This window comes from Dermochelys coriacea, chromosome 18 (genome assembly GCF_009764565.3).
Source record: "Dermochelys coriacea isolate rDerCor1 chromosome 18, rDerCor1.pri.v4, whole genome shotgun sequence".
NCBI lineage: Eukaryota > Metazoa > Chordata > Testudines > Dermochelyidae > Dermochelys > Dermochelys coriacea.
The window spans coordinates 20,707,409-20,724,813 of record NC_050085.1 but is presented as its reverse complement, the minus strand read 5'-3'; the positions used below and the strand labels follow the sequence as shown (position 1 = coordinate 20,724,813).

Sequence of the window (17,405 nt, the reverse complement as noted above, 5' to 3'; positions counted from 1 at the left end):
AGCAGTTCCCCATACTGTGAATTTACACAGATAATATAAACTTTGCACTGCATTGAGCAATCATTCATCTCAAAATGTTTATAAAGCAGGTAAACTATTAACCCCATTTCATACAACTGAAAACTGAGTCACAGAGTGTTACATGGCTTGCCCAAAGTCACATAGTCAGTCTCTGGCATGAAGGGCTTCACGATCCACACATCTTATCTCCTTGTCTACCATTCTTGTTACTCCACCACATTCCCTCCCTTGGTTCCTTGGGATATACAAGAACTCAAAATACAATTTGACAAAGATTAGAGCTGCATAAATAGATCACAATGCCACAGGGATTTTGGCTCTTTTTTGCTCTTGAGCAATATCTCAGGGTGAGATTTCCTGATACTTTATCTGTTATTTGAAATTATCCAAAAATGTCTTGTTTTGGCAGATTTTTCCCCCACACTGGACTGATCACAAGCAATTCTCTCCAAGTCTTGCTATTTGACCTGTGCTAATTAGTTGAGATTGGTCACATAAATAATGTAGTATTGTTTCAGTTGTCTGTTTTGATGAGTGTATAACATTCTAGTTTGTCAGGAAAGAGAGGGGGGAAATGGCAAAAATGTTTGTTGAATGTTTTCCTGGTTTTTTTCATTGAAATATTGATGAGTTTTTGAATAATTTTTTAAAAATTTAACTGATGCTAAATTGGTTTAAAAAAGGGGGAGGACAAAAATTTCATGGATTCTCCTCCTTGTTCCCAATTTTGTCATCAAAATGTGAACTTCTGATAATTTTTTTCATCTATATTTTGAAATCTAAAAAGTTGGCCAGGTCTAATAAGCACTTCTGTTGTGAATTTAAAATTAGCTTTCTGCAAATGCTGGTACATGAAACTCTGACATCCTCTTTCTGTGAGCATCCATGCCAGGAAAATTGAATTGCAGAAAGCGGACAGAAGAGAGCCACCCACATGTCCAAAGCAAACTCATTTATAAATTTGAGTAAATATTCTCCCAGAATGTTTTGCAGTATTTGTCCAGCTCTAAGAAATACCAATCCTCTTCAAGAAGACAAATTGGGCACCTAGAAACAGAGGCATCCAAAATCACTAGTGATTTGAGAAATTCTTGCTTTATAATACATATTTTAATGGCATGTGGAAGTATACATCTCTGCTACTGGGCTGACAAAAATGGTTCCTCTAAGAAAATTGCAAACATTTTCAACAATTTCATTTTTGTAAGACTCTAAAAATACCCAATTGTGATTTTTGTTCAAAAACATTTCAGTGGAGAAGGTGTGTATATTCTAACTACACAGAACCTAAGATGAGCCTTCTCAATCCTGTTTAATATGGGGATTCTGTTTAATATGGGGATTCCTGTCTTTCAATCAGACTTTTCAATATATTTCTAGTATCAATATCTTATTTTATCCAATCACCTGAGGAGAGTACTGGGATCACCTGCGGGAAATTACACTATATGACTGATAAGCTTGGAAGCTATTAGAGAATATAGTTGCTGGGGGGGGGGAGGAACTACAGTAGAGGAGAGGCCTCAGAACTGTGTAGGAGAGAAGCAGAGTTACGCTGCATTTTTTCAGATTACCCACGGGTGCAATAGCATTATTACATCCAGCAAAACTGACCTCAAAGTAGGACATTTCTCTTGGAAAATAGGTAAAGGCAGGAATGCCTGAAGCTAAGAACTAACCTATTTTACTATATGCATAGCTGATGTTGAGGAATAAATGAGAGCAAATTAGGCTAGAGGAGTGCATGGGCACTCTAGGGGATATGGCAAATGTAAAACTGGATGCATTCAAGAGGCTCAGAAGAGGCATTCAGTCCCTAGAGCTGTAGAAAAGGTCAGAAAATATAATTATTATATGCTGAGCCAGTCTTGTCTTTAAGGGAATAGCTTAGGTTCAGACAGTAACTCAGCACACAAGCAATAAAGTCATTCTATTCATGGCAGGGTGCATTACCCTTGTGGGGAAACCCATATTAGTAGAGTAAATTACTCTGACCTCGCCAGAAGATGCCACTGTTGAGACATTTTGTAGCTCCTAAACTAAGAGAGTGCAGTACCATTCTTTGCCAGTGTGAAGTCCAAGGGGTATTATGAGGTGAAGCTGAATCCCTTAGCTCTGGCAATATGCAAACTTCCCAGATTTAGGGGCCTTAAAATGAGATGCAGTTGTGTAACCTGAATTTTGATACAAGACTCTGGGGGAGTGAGTGCATTGACTAGCAGTAGTCATAGAGTGCCATCTCTCTTTCTCTCACCACAGTGATTAGCTGATACATTAGTGGTAGAGGTGTTTTTTCATGTGCCCATATGGTGGGCAAAAGCTGTTTTGTTTTCCATTCTTGCTAACATGTCTGGATAGTGCAAGGCTGGGCATGATACCAAATTCTAAGTTCTAAATAAAAAGAATGAGACTTCAAAGAGAGTTGAGGGCCCTTCTTTAAAAATCTCAACCTAAACAAAGATTATTTTTAATTTCTCTGCAATTCTTTGGAGCGCATTCCCATGATATCTGAGTATTTATTGATTTTTTTAATTCTTTGCAATTCAAAAGAATCATTATTTCTGTCCCTCCCTCCTGATCCCCAGTCTACCCCTCCATGCACTCCAGAGCCAGCACCAACACTCAGGCCAAGCAGATTTACAGTGGTCCTTACCAATTTTTTAAGACGAGAGTTGTTATCAGAGCAGCTATGACCATGATGAGGGACACTGTGATTGTTATGATCTGATGGACTGCCAGACCTGTGAAGAAAAATCAAAAGAGAGTGGAGATAGGAAACAAAAGGAATCCAGGATAATAACGAGCGAGGACCCAACCTGCAGTTGAATTACTTGGTAAAACTTCAAGCTCTGCTCAAGTCAAGACTTCCAAGCTCTGTGAAGTAGATGCAGAGCCAGCAACAAGGCTACAATTCTACCCAGGTTCTTTGGGGATGATACAAGAGTGTGAAGCCTGAGAAGGGTATACAGGCTGGGGACCCCAAGATGGCCCGGTGGCTCTGTAACTCACAGTGTCCCTGTGTGCTTGGACCTGAGTCTGCACTGGCCACCTCTCCCTAAGAGAGCAGGTCCCTGCAACCCTGCAGATCCTGCCTCTTCCCTATCTGCCTTTAGACTCCAAAGGCTCAGGGCACTGCTGCTGCCCTGTCTTTACTAACAGGGATACAAGGCACCCATGGCCTCTGCTTCCCTCTCCCCAGCCCAACCTTTCAGGGTTCTTACTGCCTGCTCCAGCGCGACACAGTGGCCTAGGCCCTGGGCTTGACACTGAATTCATAGATGCGCAGGGAGAGGTTCTGGAATTCATGGGGAATGAAAGAGTTTCTTTGATTGAAACTGACTGGCTGGGATTCAAACCCTCTAGAGATCCTGAGTCTGGCTCTGGGATAACTGCATCACAGGGAGGCTGTAGGGGTGCTTCCTGACACCAGCGTGGGAGTCTGACAGTATGTAATTCAGTTAGACAGGGAATATGAATGAAATTTACATATACCACCAATCGTTGCTGCCTTCCTAAAAAAAACCCTAATAACCGTCGGGTGGCACTGAGAAATAACCCTCTCCCTGTACACCCCGCTTCATCCACTGAGGTCACCCTGTCTCAGAGTTTGCTGCATGTATCCACCCTCGGGGGGACAGCAGGAGATATTAATTCTCTTCCTGCTCCCACCAGCTCCTCTTCCCGTGCCTTACAGTCCTTGAGGGCCAGTTGGGGATACCTTTATTGCAGTGGAATGGGAAACAGCCCTACTGAAGTCACAGCAGAGGATCACAGTCCGGCCCGAAGCATTTTGTATCCATAATGATTTTTAATAACCTTTTTTCAGCGAGGCTGGTTTAGCTGAAAAGTGCTGGACTGAACCCTTGGGCATCAAAGCCCTCCCAAAAAACTGCTAGGGCAAGGACAGTGGCCACACAACATATCTCGGCCTTGGCCAAGCCACACAGAGTGAAAATGCAGCACCTTTCCCAGGCAGGGCTCTGGCTGTCTCCTGAGGCTGCCAACAAGACTACCTCTGAGTGCCCACTGCAGTGTTGGCTCCTGGCACCTATCCCCTAAAAACCTACCCTCCTATCACCCTCCCAAATCATTTCACTCAGAGCCAGCGAGCTGCCATCAGACAGTGGCAACTTAATTTTCTGTCTTGCATTATATAAAATAATCTTTAAACCTGGCTTCTCATTTTTTATCCCCTGAACTATGTTCCTTGTCAGCCTGAATTAGGCATGAAGAACTGAAGAAACATAAAGACATATACCCTCTGGAGGGAAGATGGAAACTTCGGTACAGCTTTGTAGCGAGAGTGGGATTAACCATAGACAGTAATTACAGTACTAAGTGCTATTACTTAAAAGGTCAGATGGGCTCATTTTCTCCTAATTCACCTTTCACGGGGTATAATTTTGGCTTGTGCATCATTCCTAATGAGTAGTTTGAAAACAGAAGCATCTCAGTGTACAGTAGGTTTGTGGCTTTGTGCATGTGTTACAGTTGCAATTTTGTAATGAAATGATTTTGCTGGCTGCTGCCCAAGGATGCTGTCTTTCGCAAACAGATGTTAGAGCTTTAGTGAATATTATCGTGGTGCAAGATACTTTGTAATAAATAAATAAATGCCAGTGTGGCACTGAAAGCAGCAAATGTATGTATGTGTATAATCCACTGGTTTGATTGTTTCCATGTCTTGAAAGAAAGTGATCCGTTTCAAGGGATTCCCAGCCTGCTCCCTGGGAGTAAATACCACATTCAGAAAGAAGATCTAGTATAATGGGCAGATCCTCAGCTGATGTAAATTGTCAGGGCTTCAGCTGAAGTCACCGTACTACTACGACAATTTACCCCAGCTTCGGATCTAGCCCATTAATCAAATACTTTGAAGCAAAATTTCCAGTAGTCTGAGTTTCACAGTCTGTAGTGAAAGAGGCAGGGGGGATGACTAGTTAGGAAGGGCTTGTCTACATGTGGAAATTGATCAGCATGGTTATTGCAAAATAGGCATGCCAGATTAGCCCCTGGTGTGAAGCACACTAATTATTCCACAACAGACTGTCCAAAAGAGGACCTTTACTTTCTCCCCACACCCATGTTGGCCATGTGTCAGATGCAGCCAAGGCTCTGCCTGTTTCTTGCCCCTCTACAACTATTCTCTGCTCCCCACTCTAGGAAGAGAATATGCAGGTGCATAGCTCTGTTTATTCCTACATGCCTGGACCCAAAGTCTAGGTAGACCTTACAGGCATGTAAAAGAGGCTCTCATTCCCTTCTATTCTGTATAGTCCAAGTCACAGTCTAGCCCTGTATTTACTGCTTTACTCTTTTATCAAAGCCTTCAGTTCTCCTTTAAATTCATCCCCCCCCCCTTTTTTCCTGTTTATCAATGTGTCTCATCAGGATTTATGACTCTCATTACTACTAGCGTGACATTGCTAGTATCTTCCCGTCAGGGGCTGATAGCTCAGCCTGAAAGGGACAGCCCCTACACGCACCAGTCAGGAGATGTACCCATGCTCTAGAAGCTAATTGACAGGCTGAGACCCCCTGGATGATGGCACTGATATACCACCAAGAAAAGTCAGACACGGATACAAGTATCTGGAGATGATCGCATGTGCTACTGACTTTCACCTTAACTCAGAGTTCTTGCCCGCACATATTCAAAGTACTGCTAATTTTCCAGAATGTCACTGACATTTGTTTCTGACGTGAAGAAGAGTGAAAGACATGGACCAATACCTGACAGCTGAAGAGAATTGTGACATTTGTTAGCTTCCGAGCAGAGGGAAAACGCCCTTCACACGTCACTCAGGAAGAGAAATGTCACAACAGAGAACAGCCATTATGTAGCTTCTTTCCTTCCAGATTCCGCAACTCTTATTCACACTAATTAGTTCTTACCTAGGAGGTCAATGGGATTGCTCACTTACCTCACAACTGAGAGCCACATTTCCAAAGGCCCCTCTGATCGATACATCCTTCTCTCTTCCACTGTTTTAGCCTGGAGACTCAATATGACCTATGTGCACTAAAGACTCAGAAACAGATCTTCTGCTGGTGTAAATAGGCATAACTCCACAGCAGTGAATGGAAGGATGCTGATTTACATCGGATGAGACTCTGGCCCTCCAGATTCTGTCTATCCACGTATCTGTCTGTCTCCATATTTATGCTTTGCTGAACTGAGCACCTGTTCCCCATGTGCACTACTCACTATTGTTATTTATTTTTCATTACTCAAGTTTAAATTGCAGCAGCCTCACTTTCCATCTGGCAGCCTCCTGGAGGAGATGGACTTTTACTCAACATTTCAGGGAAGGGATAAAATATCGAAGCTGTTTATCGCATGTAGAAAACATCAGTGAGAAGTGACGTCTTTTTAAGAAGTGGTGCAGACTTCTCTGCCAAGATGCATGCTAAGTATAAATCAAACACTCAGAAATGTGAACACTGACAGTTTAATATAATAAAACCAAGGTCACCTTTAACAAGCCAGATTCACCAACACTTTCACTGCCAGTGCTTGGGTAATGATAGCTTGCGATGGACTGGATACTTCCCTCCACCCCAAAAGTTGGCTTATTAAATATGACAGAGAGCAGAAGTACCGCTTAGAACCATAGGATGCAGCCAGCTCTGATGAGTACCCTGCTAGGACCAGGCATCTGAAAGGGAACTGTGACAGAGAGGCTCATTGATGGTTCACTATTCTGTCAGCAACTCTTGTCTGACCTCTTTGTTTTGAAGATACCTGGCTGCCTCGGTAACCCGGCATGAGAGACAGCAGGCTAATGCTTTGCCTCCTTTGAATGTAAGCTTCACATTTAGAAGCAGATCTACCAAAAATCCAGTCACATGGACATGAATGAAATATGGGGAGTTTTTCAGGAGAAGCATACTGCGGAGTTTGCTGTTAATGAGCCGATGGCCACTGCATCATCATTGTTTGGGAAGATCTGGGTAAACACAAAACGATGGCTGCCAGAAGCATTAATGGACAGCAAGTTCCTCTTTCCAGCTCAAGGCTTTTTGTGCATGAGGAACCTACGCTGCAGATTCAGGTTGAGACAACATTGGGAGGAGCTTTATTCAGGCACATTGCTCACCATGGCAGAAACTCCCTGCCAGAAGGAACTGCCCGTACTCCCACAGAGCCACGGTCATGGGCGCGGGAGGGGAGAGGGAAGTAGGGGAAGACACAGACCTCAAGATCTAAACAAGACACTACATCCAGATTCACTAAGTTCACGATGAGGGGCTGACAGAGACCAAGGGCTAGCCAGGCTCAGTGCAACCAAGTACTACACTACCCACCTGGGCCTTAATCTCAACCTACTCTGATATGCAGAGCTACACGATGGCTGTGTCAGCTGTGTTGGAGGGAAATGTCCATTCACAGGCGGAGATGCTTTCAAGAGAATCTCCGGAAAGAAAAGTTCCTAGGGTACATCAGACGAACTCATCCCTCTGTGGACACTGCAGCCATGGTCTATCTCTTGGCCATTCTTACTAGGTGCTGGTGAAGGTGACTAGGTTGTCCTGTTGGTCCTACTGTTCCATTATTACTATATTAGTGCCCGGGCCCCAACTGAAATGGAGGCATTATCGTGGTAGGTCCTGTGCATACCCACAGCACAAGTCAATCCTGGGCCCAAAGGCCTTGCAGTCTAAAAAGACAAAGGATGAGAGGGGGAACAGACACATAGAAGTGAAGTGATTTGTCCAAGGGTAGTAATGCAACCAGCTGCAGACCCCAGTTGTCCCCCCCACCTCTCAATTGCTGCTGTTTAATATTCCTTATAACAAGTAATTAACTAAATTCCATTGCCAGGAGTGTCCCAGTGCCTGCACAGCCACTTCTGGTTTCCATCAAAGTTTTACTATCAGGCATTATTATTCCAACATATTTAGCGGTGGTCCTTTGTACTCCTCCGTGATTGCACATCGTGTCTTAATGTGGCTGAGAATCAGTTGTCATGCACATAATGAAAAATTATACATGGAATAATGGCTGGGGACAGATGGATCAGCAAGTTATAAATCAATCAGTAGGATTTCCCCCCCCCCGCCCCCTCCCCCGATGGCTGTGTTGTGGTGGTTTGTAATAAAATCAAACCCTGCAGACTGATGTGTAACTTGATAGTCCCTCTACCTCAAGCCATTGTTTCTTTAATAGTGCACAATAGAATGCTATAGTGCTATCAACAGAAAACACATTTTAAATTAAAATTAAAATTACATTAACATCTATATATCTATATCTTGCTGCAGGGAGATATATCTATCTATATCAGGGGCCGGCAAACTTTTTTACCGAGGACCACATCAGGTTTCAGAAATTGTATGGCGGGCCGGTTGGGGAGGCTGTGCCTCCCCAGCCAGATGTGGCCCGGCCCCCTGCCCTATCCGCCCCCCCCCCGCTTCTCGCCCCCTGACAGCCCCCCTGGGACTCCTGCCCCATCCAACCCACCCTGTTCCCTGATGGCCCCAGATCCCCCGCCCCTAACTGCCCTCCGCCACCCCATCCAAACCCCCCCTCTCCTTCCTGACTGCAAACCCCTGCCCCATCCAATCATCCCTTCTCCCTGACCGCCCCCAGAACACCTGCCCCCATTCAACCCCCCTGTTCCCCGCCCTAGGACCGCCCCGACCTCTATCCACACCCCCGGACCCTGACCACCCTCCGAACTCCCCTGCCCTCTATCCAACCCCCCTCCCCTGCTCCCTGCCCCCTTACCACGCTGCCTGGAGCACCGGTGCCTTGGGGGTGGCTGCACCAGGACAGCCAGCCATGCCGCCCGGCTGGAGCCAGCCACGCACCGCGCAGCACAGAGCACTGGGTCAGGCCAGGCTGTGCAGCTGTGCTGCCCCAGGAGCTCGCAGCCCCACCGCCCAGAGCATCGCGCCGCCGGCACAGTGAGCTGAGGCTGCAGGGGAAGGGGAACAGTGGGGGAGGGGCCGGGGCAAGCCTCCCGGGCCAGGAGCTCAGGGGTCGGGCAGAATGGTCCCGGGGGCCGTAGTTTGCCCACCTCTGATCTATAGTCATATCTAGAGCTCCCTGAAGCAAGAAGAGAAGGGTTAAACTCAGTCCTGGAATCAGTAGTTTTTATTAACTTCTCCTCAGGAGGGTGGGGAGGCGGGGGATGTGTTTAAATGATAGAGAAAAGGTGCATTAACAGAGACTGGTTTTGTGAACTCAAAAAATATTTCATGGGGCTCACAGACCCGCCAATTCCATGGAGCTTCCCCGGTTCTGGTAATAAAGGTGAACAGAACGAATCACCAGAGGTGCTGAGAATGCATGCCACCCAATCCTTACTCATCATCCCCTCAAATCATGCTCAAACCAGGCCCACTCCTTCCTGTTGGAAATCATGCTCAGCTTGCCCTGCAGCTGCTCCTAGTTGGGTCTGTGTTAGCCACACCAGGCTCTCTGCCCACAAGGACTGAGTGGTCTAGGTCCCCTGGACTGCAGGCACCAGCAACAAGTTCTCTCAGCTTGGGCGAGAAGTGCCATTCCAGACACACATTCATACATCCCCATCTCACACTGCAGGAGCCCTCCAAGAGCCTGAGACGACCCAGGTGTCTCTTAGCCATTTAGGGTGGAGAACCTTTCCAAGCTTGCCTCTACTCAGGCTTGCTATCAAGGACCTTGGGATCACGGGGGCCCCCAGGGAGTGTGAGATTTTTCTACAGAAACCACCTCCCTATGCCTCATTGTCCTCTTCCCCCAGCCATCAGCGCCTGCGTGTGTTATGACCAACTCCCTTTCTTCCTCTCTGCTGATCAGGGCAGTGTCTCTGTGCGAGGGGACCTTTCTCCTCTCCATTCAGTGTGTCAGAATCTCCTGGAGAATTTGGTCATCTTCATTCTTACCCAGTTTTGGGCTCTGTTTTGGTGCCAGTGGCCCTCTCTTTAGGAACATTCTCAGAGCAGCCAGGCGCAGGGCCTGCCTCATGGCCCTGTAATCCAAAGCAGCCACTCTGCACAAACGACCCACTGCAGTTTCCATTGTGCAGCAGAGGTTCTCAGCTGATAGGCCACCTGATGAGCAAAATTGGTGGAGTCTGGGTTTTGGTTTCCCTTCTCTTACTGACCTCAGGGTGTATGTAGGTAAAATGTTTCCTCTGCCAGCACACAGCCAGAGAAGGCTCAATCTACTCGAAGTGCTAATGCTGTGAGATAGTCAGCAGGGATTGATAACTGGAGGAGGCGGAAACCAACTGCGGTACTGACATTTTGAAAGCACTCAGGGATTAGCAGCTTGCTTTCCACATTGCCCCAGTCTTGTCATTTGCAGAAATATCAGATGTCAGGATTTCAGTCCCCAGCTGAGACTTGCAGCATTAAAAAAATGAAAGCGAAGAGGGAGCTGGTACATAGAAAGAAAGACACACTCAGCATTTGCCAGCATCTTAGGAGCATGGGAGTGGAAGACTGATGAGGAGAACGTGAAGCAGGAGTGGAATTTCAGAATGACTTAAAAAGGGACAGGAGACCTTTGGGGCGTGGGAGGAGAAGGGACTGGCAGATGTCACTGGTGATAAAGTCATCGCTGGGGAGGTGGGCAATACATTTTATAGAGGCACAGTAAAGTGAAACAACTTCCTCTTGGTCACAAAGAACCAGTCTGACCGTCAGGACAAGAACCAACATCCCTCTACTCCCAGTCCTATGCTCTAACCACTAGACCAAGCTTCCTCCCCTTAGCATCCCCACTTTTTGGCCATTAGATGATCAAACCCCACAGGGGATATTTTAGGTTTAGCTTAGCTCATGGTTCCTTCCAATGCATGTCTAGATTGGCTAGATATTTTTGGCAGGAGGCAGGGAGGTTAGACTTCTTTCAGCAACAAAGACTGTCACATTCGTAAACAAAGCTAAGTGCTAGCCACAATGACTAAGAATGATCCATTTTGCTAACAACGCCTCCTCACTCTCAGCACCAAATTCAGAAAACAGACCCCTGTCCAGGTCCTGGGGAAGGCACACTGGCAGAGAGGCAGAAAAGTGAGGGTCCGGGCAGCTCACAGTGTTCTTTACATCTCCTGTGGGCAAACGGGAGAGTTTGGCTTTCTGTGAGCAGCGCCTCTCTCCAGCTCCGACTCACTTAAAATTAGGGGCAGCGGAATGCTCAAGAATGTACATCTTTCTGATTTACAAGGGTTTTTCCCCCTTCTCCATCATATGTGAATTGCCTCATCTCTCCCCCCTCCTAACAGCAGGGGTGGCTGTTGGCCAGTATGTCAGCAATGTCTTTGTGGTGAGAAATGGAATAGATGGAGGTGAGACAAGAGTATTTTTCCTCCCCAAGCTCAAGCATCAGTTCTGCAGATGACTCATTTCCTTCATTTACTCCCAGTTACATTTCAATGTTTCAAGCAAACTATACCGCAGTTCTGCTTGTGGAGAACGGCTGCCCATCAGTGCCAGCAAGAGGGTCAATGCCTCCAAAGTGTAATACACTTGCGATATCCATCAAACGATCATGGTTTGTAATGATGAAAAGATGACTCTCCTAGTATAAGGGGCATCTCTGCATTACCAACCAGGCAAAGAGCACTGGAGCATTATTATGATTCTTAATAATCAATATAATTAATAATAATAAATTATTCTTCATGCACTGAATGCAACGAGATCTGCAGGTGCTCAGCAGTTATGGAATAAAGCCGTATTTGATGTGCCCAAGATAACACAACTCATCAACAGCAGAGCTGAGAATGGAAGTCAGGAGTCCTGACTGCTAATCTCAGTCCTAGTAGACAAGCCGCCCTTGCTGCTTCTTTGTCACTGAAGTAGCTGGCTCCTTTTGCTTTGTTATAAAGTGAATAACTCTTCTGCACAGGCCTTGCTTTTACCAGTCAGTTAGCCCTGGTGAATGACAGGCAGCAGCTATGTCAAATCATCAGGTCTAATTTACTCATAAAGTGAGACTGGAGGTGGGGACTGAAGAGGAAACAGTGAAAGCTCATGTGTGTCTGGTTAAATGCTTTCAAACAAGAGCCTGGCTGGGTCCAGCTGACTATCTCCAGCCCCCGAGTCCACTGGGGCTTTAATGCAGCCAGGCAGCAGGAGGAAGATAGTTATGTCAGTGTTTCATTAAAATCTCTATGGAGCAGGGGAAGTTTGGTGAAATTGCTTTGTTACTTTGAAAGGGGCGAGGGGAGAAACAACTGCAGAAGCTAAATAGCAATTGCCTTCCCACGGGGTTCTGCGGGGATTTCTGAAAGGTTTCCTGGTGGGCAATGCCGTTAAGTGAAATAGCAGCCACTGTGTTTACACTGCCAGCTTCCATTTGATTAAAAACAGCAAAAGATAAAGGGACAAGTAAAATAAAGCCCAAGCAACAACACATTCGATGTCTTGGCTGCACATTCGGTCAGCATCTTCAGATGCAATTCCTACAGGGAACCCTCATCATCTAGCAGGCCGTTTACCAGCAAAAAGCTGCAGAGAGACAGAGAAGGGCAGGATGCTCTTTTGGCAGGATGTCAAGATGGGCAGTCACGTCAGGATGTGGATTCTGTCTGGTGGCGAGGAACCTGGTCATTCAGACAGCCGTCAAAGGAACACCAGCGGTATCAGCTCAGCAGTGCTCCTGGACAGCAAAGGCAGAGGAGGTGAAGGGAGGGGACCTAACCCTAAATATCAGCAGAGGTGTCTCGAGATCTCAAGGCTGCCATGATGACAATGGAATGACCCACACGGGTTTTGTCTCACAGACATGCATTGGGTCTCCAGTTTTGTGTCTGTAGGAATGAAATACAGTGTCTCCCCTCACTGAGTTAGGGTCAATTTTGCTCAGAGAGGTACTGGAGGTGCTTGGGGGAATTCTAAACTGGAATCTACCATCTGGAGCCATGTCTCTCTTGACCAGTGGAATTTATTGGGAAGACACTTGGTCCATTGTTGGTGGAGACTATCCTTGCCTCCCTGCATACCCTAACCAGAGAGATTATCTGGTTCATGAGAGAAGCTTTCGAGCCAGGGCCTGACAACTGCTTGTGTATTGCTCTGTCTCCAACTTTTCTTTCGTGATGGAGAAGAGGCGATGGGGCTTTCACTTGTTGACCTCTTCCAATGGGAAAAGGGAGTTCCAGGAAGTCCAGCAGTAACTGAATGTCCTTGTGACACCAGGAGCGCTGGACACTACAGTCTGAACCAAAACCCTCTGAAGTTATTGAGATCCTTTCCACTCAAATGTGTTGGACCAGGCCCTCGGGGAAGGGATGGGCTTCTGTAACAACCTTGACTCAGAAATGCCATGTATCAGTTTTTGGATAATGGAATGATGGTAGAGTTCAGAATGACACCCCACCCCATGAGAGAGACTTGTAGGTGCAAAGGGGTCATCTATATTAACCCTGCCCAGAGTACACTCACAATACAGCAGGTGGTATTGCAGATTGGACAACCAAACGGATTGGCTCCCCACACACCAAAAAAGAAAAGGAGTACTTGTGGCACCTTAGAGACTAACAAATTTATTTGAGCATAAGCTTTCGTGAGCTACAGCTCACTTCATTGGATGCATTCGGTGGTTTCCATCAAATGCATCCGATGAAGTGAGCTGTAGCTCATGAAAGCTTATGCTCAAATAAATTTGTTAGTTTCTAAGGTGCCACAAGTACTCCTTTTCCTTGTTGCGAATACAGACTAATACGGCTGCTACTCTGAAACCACACACCAAAGAGGCACAGTCTAATATGCCTCAATAAATGTTCATGTCGAAGCACAAATGCCACACATGTCCCAAGGTCAGAAGCAATACAAATCCTAGCAGCAGTAAAGTGCAATCAATCTAACTGTATCACACAAAAAAACCTGGATGTGCTCCCAGTGGGACACTGCTGCAAAAAGATAAAAAAAGGAATGAATTCTAAAAATATACTAGAACACGTTAGTGCTGGATCCCTCTGAAAGGCCAGGAGGTTCAACAATGGGACCTGCTGCAAGGTTGGGGAGTAGGAAAGAGGGGGTGGAAAGGCAGGTGGCTCAGCACCACGGAGGAGCTGCGACCAAGCAGAAGGCACAGAGAGCAGATTTGAAGAAGGGCTGGGTAATTTTAGATCAGTAGAATAAGAGGAGTTGCCATATGTGCTAGGATTAGAGCTGGGCGAAATTTTTCAGCCAAAACTTTTTGTAGTGAAAAATGCATATTTGGTGACACCAAAACATTTTTTAAATTAGTGTCTGTTTCACCAAATTGTTTTGGTTGGGGGGGAATATCTGGGGAAAAAATCCCAACATTTCAATTTTTATTAAAGACACAAACAAATCATTTAAAAATGGTCAAAATCTAAATGAAACATTTCGTCTGACACAAAACTAAGAGATGCATCTGAAGAAGTGTTTTTTTACCCACGAAAGCTTATGCCCAAATAAATCTGTTAGTCTTTAAGGTGCCACCAGACTCCATGTTGTCTTTATGGATACAGACTAACACGGCTACCTCCTGATACTTAAAACTAAGGGTTGTTTTTACTTTTTAGATTTGCTATAAATTTGGGGAGAAAATATTTTTGGTTCAACCTGAAATAATTTTTTTTCCTGATTTTTCAGAACTGCCTGTCAACCAGAAAACTCTGCCATTCACTCTGCTCTAGGTAGGACAAATGGAAATCAAGTCTTATGTTTCAGGGTACAAGATGTTCATCACAGGGATCAGGAAGGATCCTTCCCCCATCAGGTACAACTCTGCATAGATGGGTAGGTGAATTTCAAGAGGCAGTGTAATTACGTAAGCTGGAATCCTGGCCAGGACAGCAAGGTCAATACTACAGGGCAACAGAAATGCTGCAGTTTGATTCTCAGGGGATGGAAGCAACCATCATTTAGAGTTTTGAATCTGACAAACTTAGATCTCCAAGAGTATCTTTCCCTTCCCCATTTGTCTTCTGAGCTATCCTCTTCCTGCCCCACGTCCTGATAACACAAGGTTGTTGTGTTGCTGTAGGCATGCAATTGCTGTAGGATACCACAGCTCAATGGTGAAGTAGACTTAAGTCATGTAACTACCAATTCATAGATACACAAATAATGCAAACCAGATGTCAAAAACACTGCAAAGAAATAAACAAATGGCAGCACTGATTAGCATCTGCTTGTCCTTCTGGAAGGAGGAGAGGCTAATAGGGAAGGTGTACTTTCTCTTATTTGCTAAATGCAGCATCCTTTCCCGCATGCCCTCAAAGCAGTACATGGTACCCTGTAAAGGAAACAAAATGCAAGATACAAAATCTGATATAAGAGCCTGGGGCATTTCCTCACAGCCACAGTGGACATGATGTGAGTGAGAGAGAAGGCCCAGGAGAGCAAATCTAGCTATAGAATCTGTGTGGAAGAAAGGAATATGGAATGTAAAATCAACAGCTGATAAAATAAAACAACCCTGCTTTTTTTAGTGAACGAAGTAAAATGTTTCACTCTGAATGTTAGTAGCTGCAAGTCTGTAACTTTAAATAAAGAAGAAAATGGAGTGCCCTAAAAATTAAACTTCTGGAAATAAGAAGGAAATAATTGAAAAGGGGAATTATAGTGAGTTGTGAGTATTAGATAATCTTCTTAGCTTGCCTCTCACTTGGCTTTTCCAACTCTACCCCACATGCCAATCCAAAGAGTCACATCTTACACTCAGTCCAAAGAGAGACCCCTTGTTAATTTGCTGTGCCCTGCACCACAAGCAGCTCTGGCTGATCAATTAGTTCTTGTGCCAAGGGATCAATCTTATTTCACGCAGCATCAGATGTGTTCACTAGAAAAGAACCTACATGAAGAAATGAGTCTTCAGTCAAGGCAAATTATTTTAACTGCCTCTTGACAACCTGAATGCTAATGAGTGAGTCAAAGCAGGTAAGGAAAATGGGACCTACTGGTTAGAGCAGCGGGGCTAGGGAGACAATGGCTGGGAATCAGGATTCCTGGATTACAGTCCCAGCTCTGGGAGAGTTTGTTCTATTGGTTGGAGCAGAGGCCTGGGAGTCAGGACTCATGGGTTATATTCTTGGTTCTTGGAGGAAGCATAGTCTAGTGATTAGAGCAAGGATGAAGTACCAAAATGCCTGGATTCTGTTTCTGCCTCTGATGCTGATTCCCCTGGTGATTTAAGCTCTGTACCTTGTTTTACTCACCTCCAAAATGTATAATTATATTTGTCTGACAAAACTGCCATGAGGCTTAATTAGATAAAGTTTCTAAAGCACTTTCACGCCCTTGAACAAAAAGTTCTGTAGGTGCGCTAAGAGTTGTTGGGTCTATCAAAGGAAGGATTTAAATATAATGCGCTTCTGAAGGTAATGATCTACAATTATTGCAAACAGCAATCCAATTCTTCTTGGTAACTTTTCAAGACAGAATGCGCTGATGCGTTCTAAGGGGAATATAACAATATATAAATTCACAAAGTCCCCATGATGGCGGCTTCCAGGGGAATGATTTCTTTTCTGTATATTAGTGTGCTGTTATTCAGTAAGAAGTGGTAAGAAACCTTATTTTTTTCTAGTGCTGAATAACCTTGTTGAAAATTCATCAGCACAAAGACTGTCAGACAACTTCCAAAGGTCTGTGCCGTGGATAAAGTTGATAGGCTTAATACATACATGTGATGCACCCTTAGCTATGTCACAAGGTGATCTGTGCTGTGTGTTGTAGGGGCAGAAGCTGAAGTCTATAATAGTTGCATGAGAGTTTCCATTATTTTCCGATTCCTTGTCACGCTGACAGAAGAGTCTGATTGAAATAAGGAGCATCAGTCAGAATGATGAAATAAAATAAAATCCAGAAATTCCTAAATTTAGTATAGCCGCCTTCCAAATATTTTCATTAGTAAGGAACACAATCCTGAAAGGCCATGAACAAATTGATAAAATGACGTTAGAAATCCTGGCCCCACTCAGGTCAATGGGAGTTTTGCCAGGATTTCACTCAATGTGTTTTCTTCTACATAAAGATCACATTTTTCAAACTCTACTTAAGCTGCTATGAGCCGAGATGAGGCTGAGCTAGCTAGTATCTGGCTGGATTGTAACTAAGGACACCATGAAATCCACTTTTCGTACATCAGAGTTCCCATTGTGCTAGGCACTGTACATATACATAGTAAGAGACCTCCCTGCTCTTAACTGCTCAATGACGAAACAGACAAGATAGAGACAAGGAGTGGAATTACCCAATAACTTGCCCAAGGGAAACTGCAACAGTCAGAAATTGAACCCAGCTCTCTTGACTTCCAATCCAGGGCCTTAACCATGAGACCACCCTTCCCCTCTAGAGCTGGTTAATAATAACAACCCCTGTTGTTGTTATTATTTCTGATAAGATTAGAAATATACTGATAATGGAACATCTTTCAATGTGTCATTCTAGTCCTGCAGCATAAGAAGCCA

At 45.0% G+C, this 17,405-nt stretch overlaps 1 protein-coding gene across 3 annotated transcripts in view; it reads right to left on the bottom strand.

Annotated features, from left to right (window-relative positions):
- AJAP1 (adherens junctions associated protein 1) overlaps positions 1-17,405 on the bottom strand; it is a 116,238-nt gene that overhangs the window by 25,227 nt on the left and 73,606 nt on the right. For all 3 annotated transcript variants that reach the window (XM_043499976.1, XM_038377096.2, XM_043499975.1), the window contains exon 3: positions 2,675-2,762. In XM_043499976.1, the coding sequence (XP_043355911.1) occupies positions 2,675-2,762 (88 nt within the window). The remainder of the gene's footprint in view (positions 1-2,674; positions 2,763-17,405) is intronic.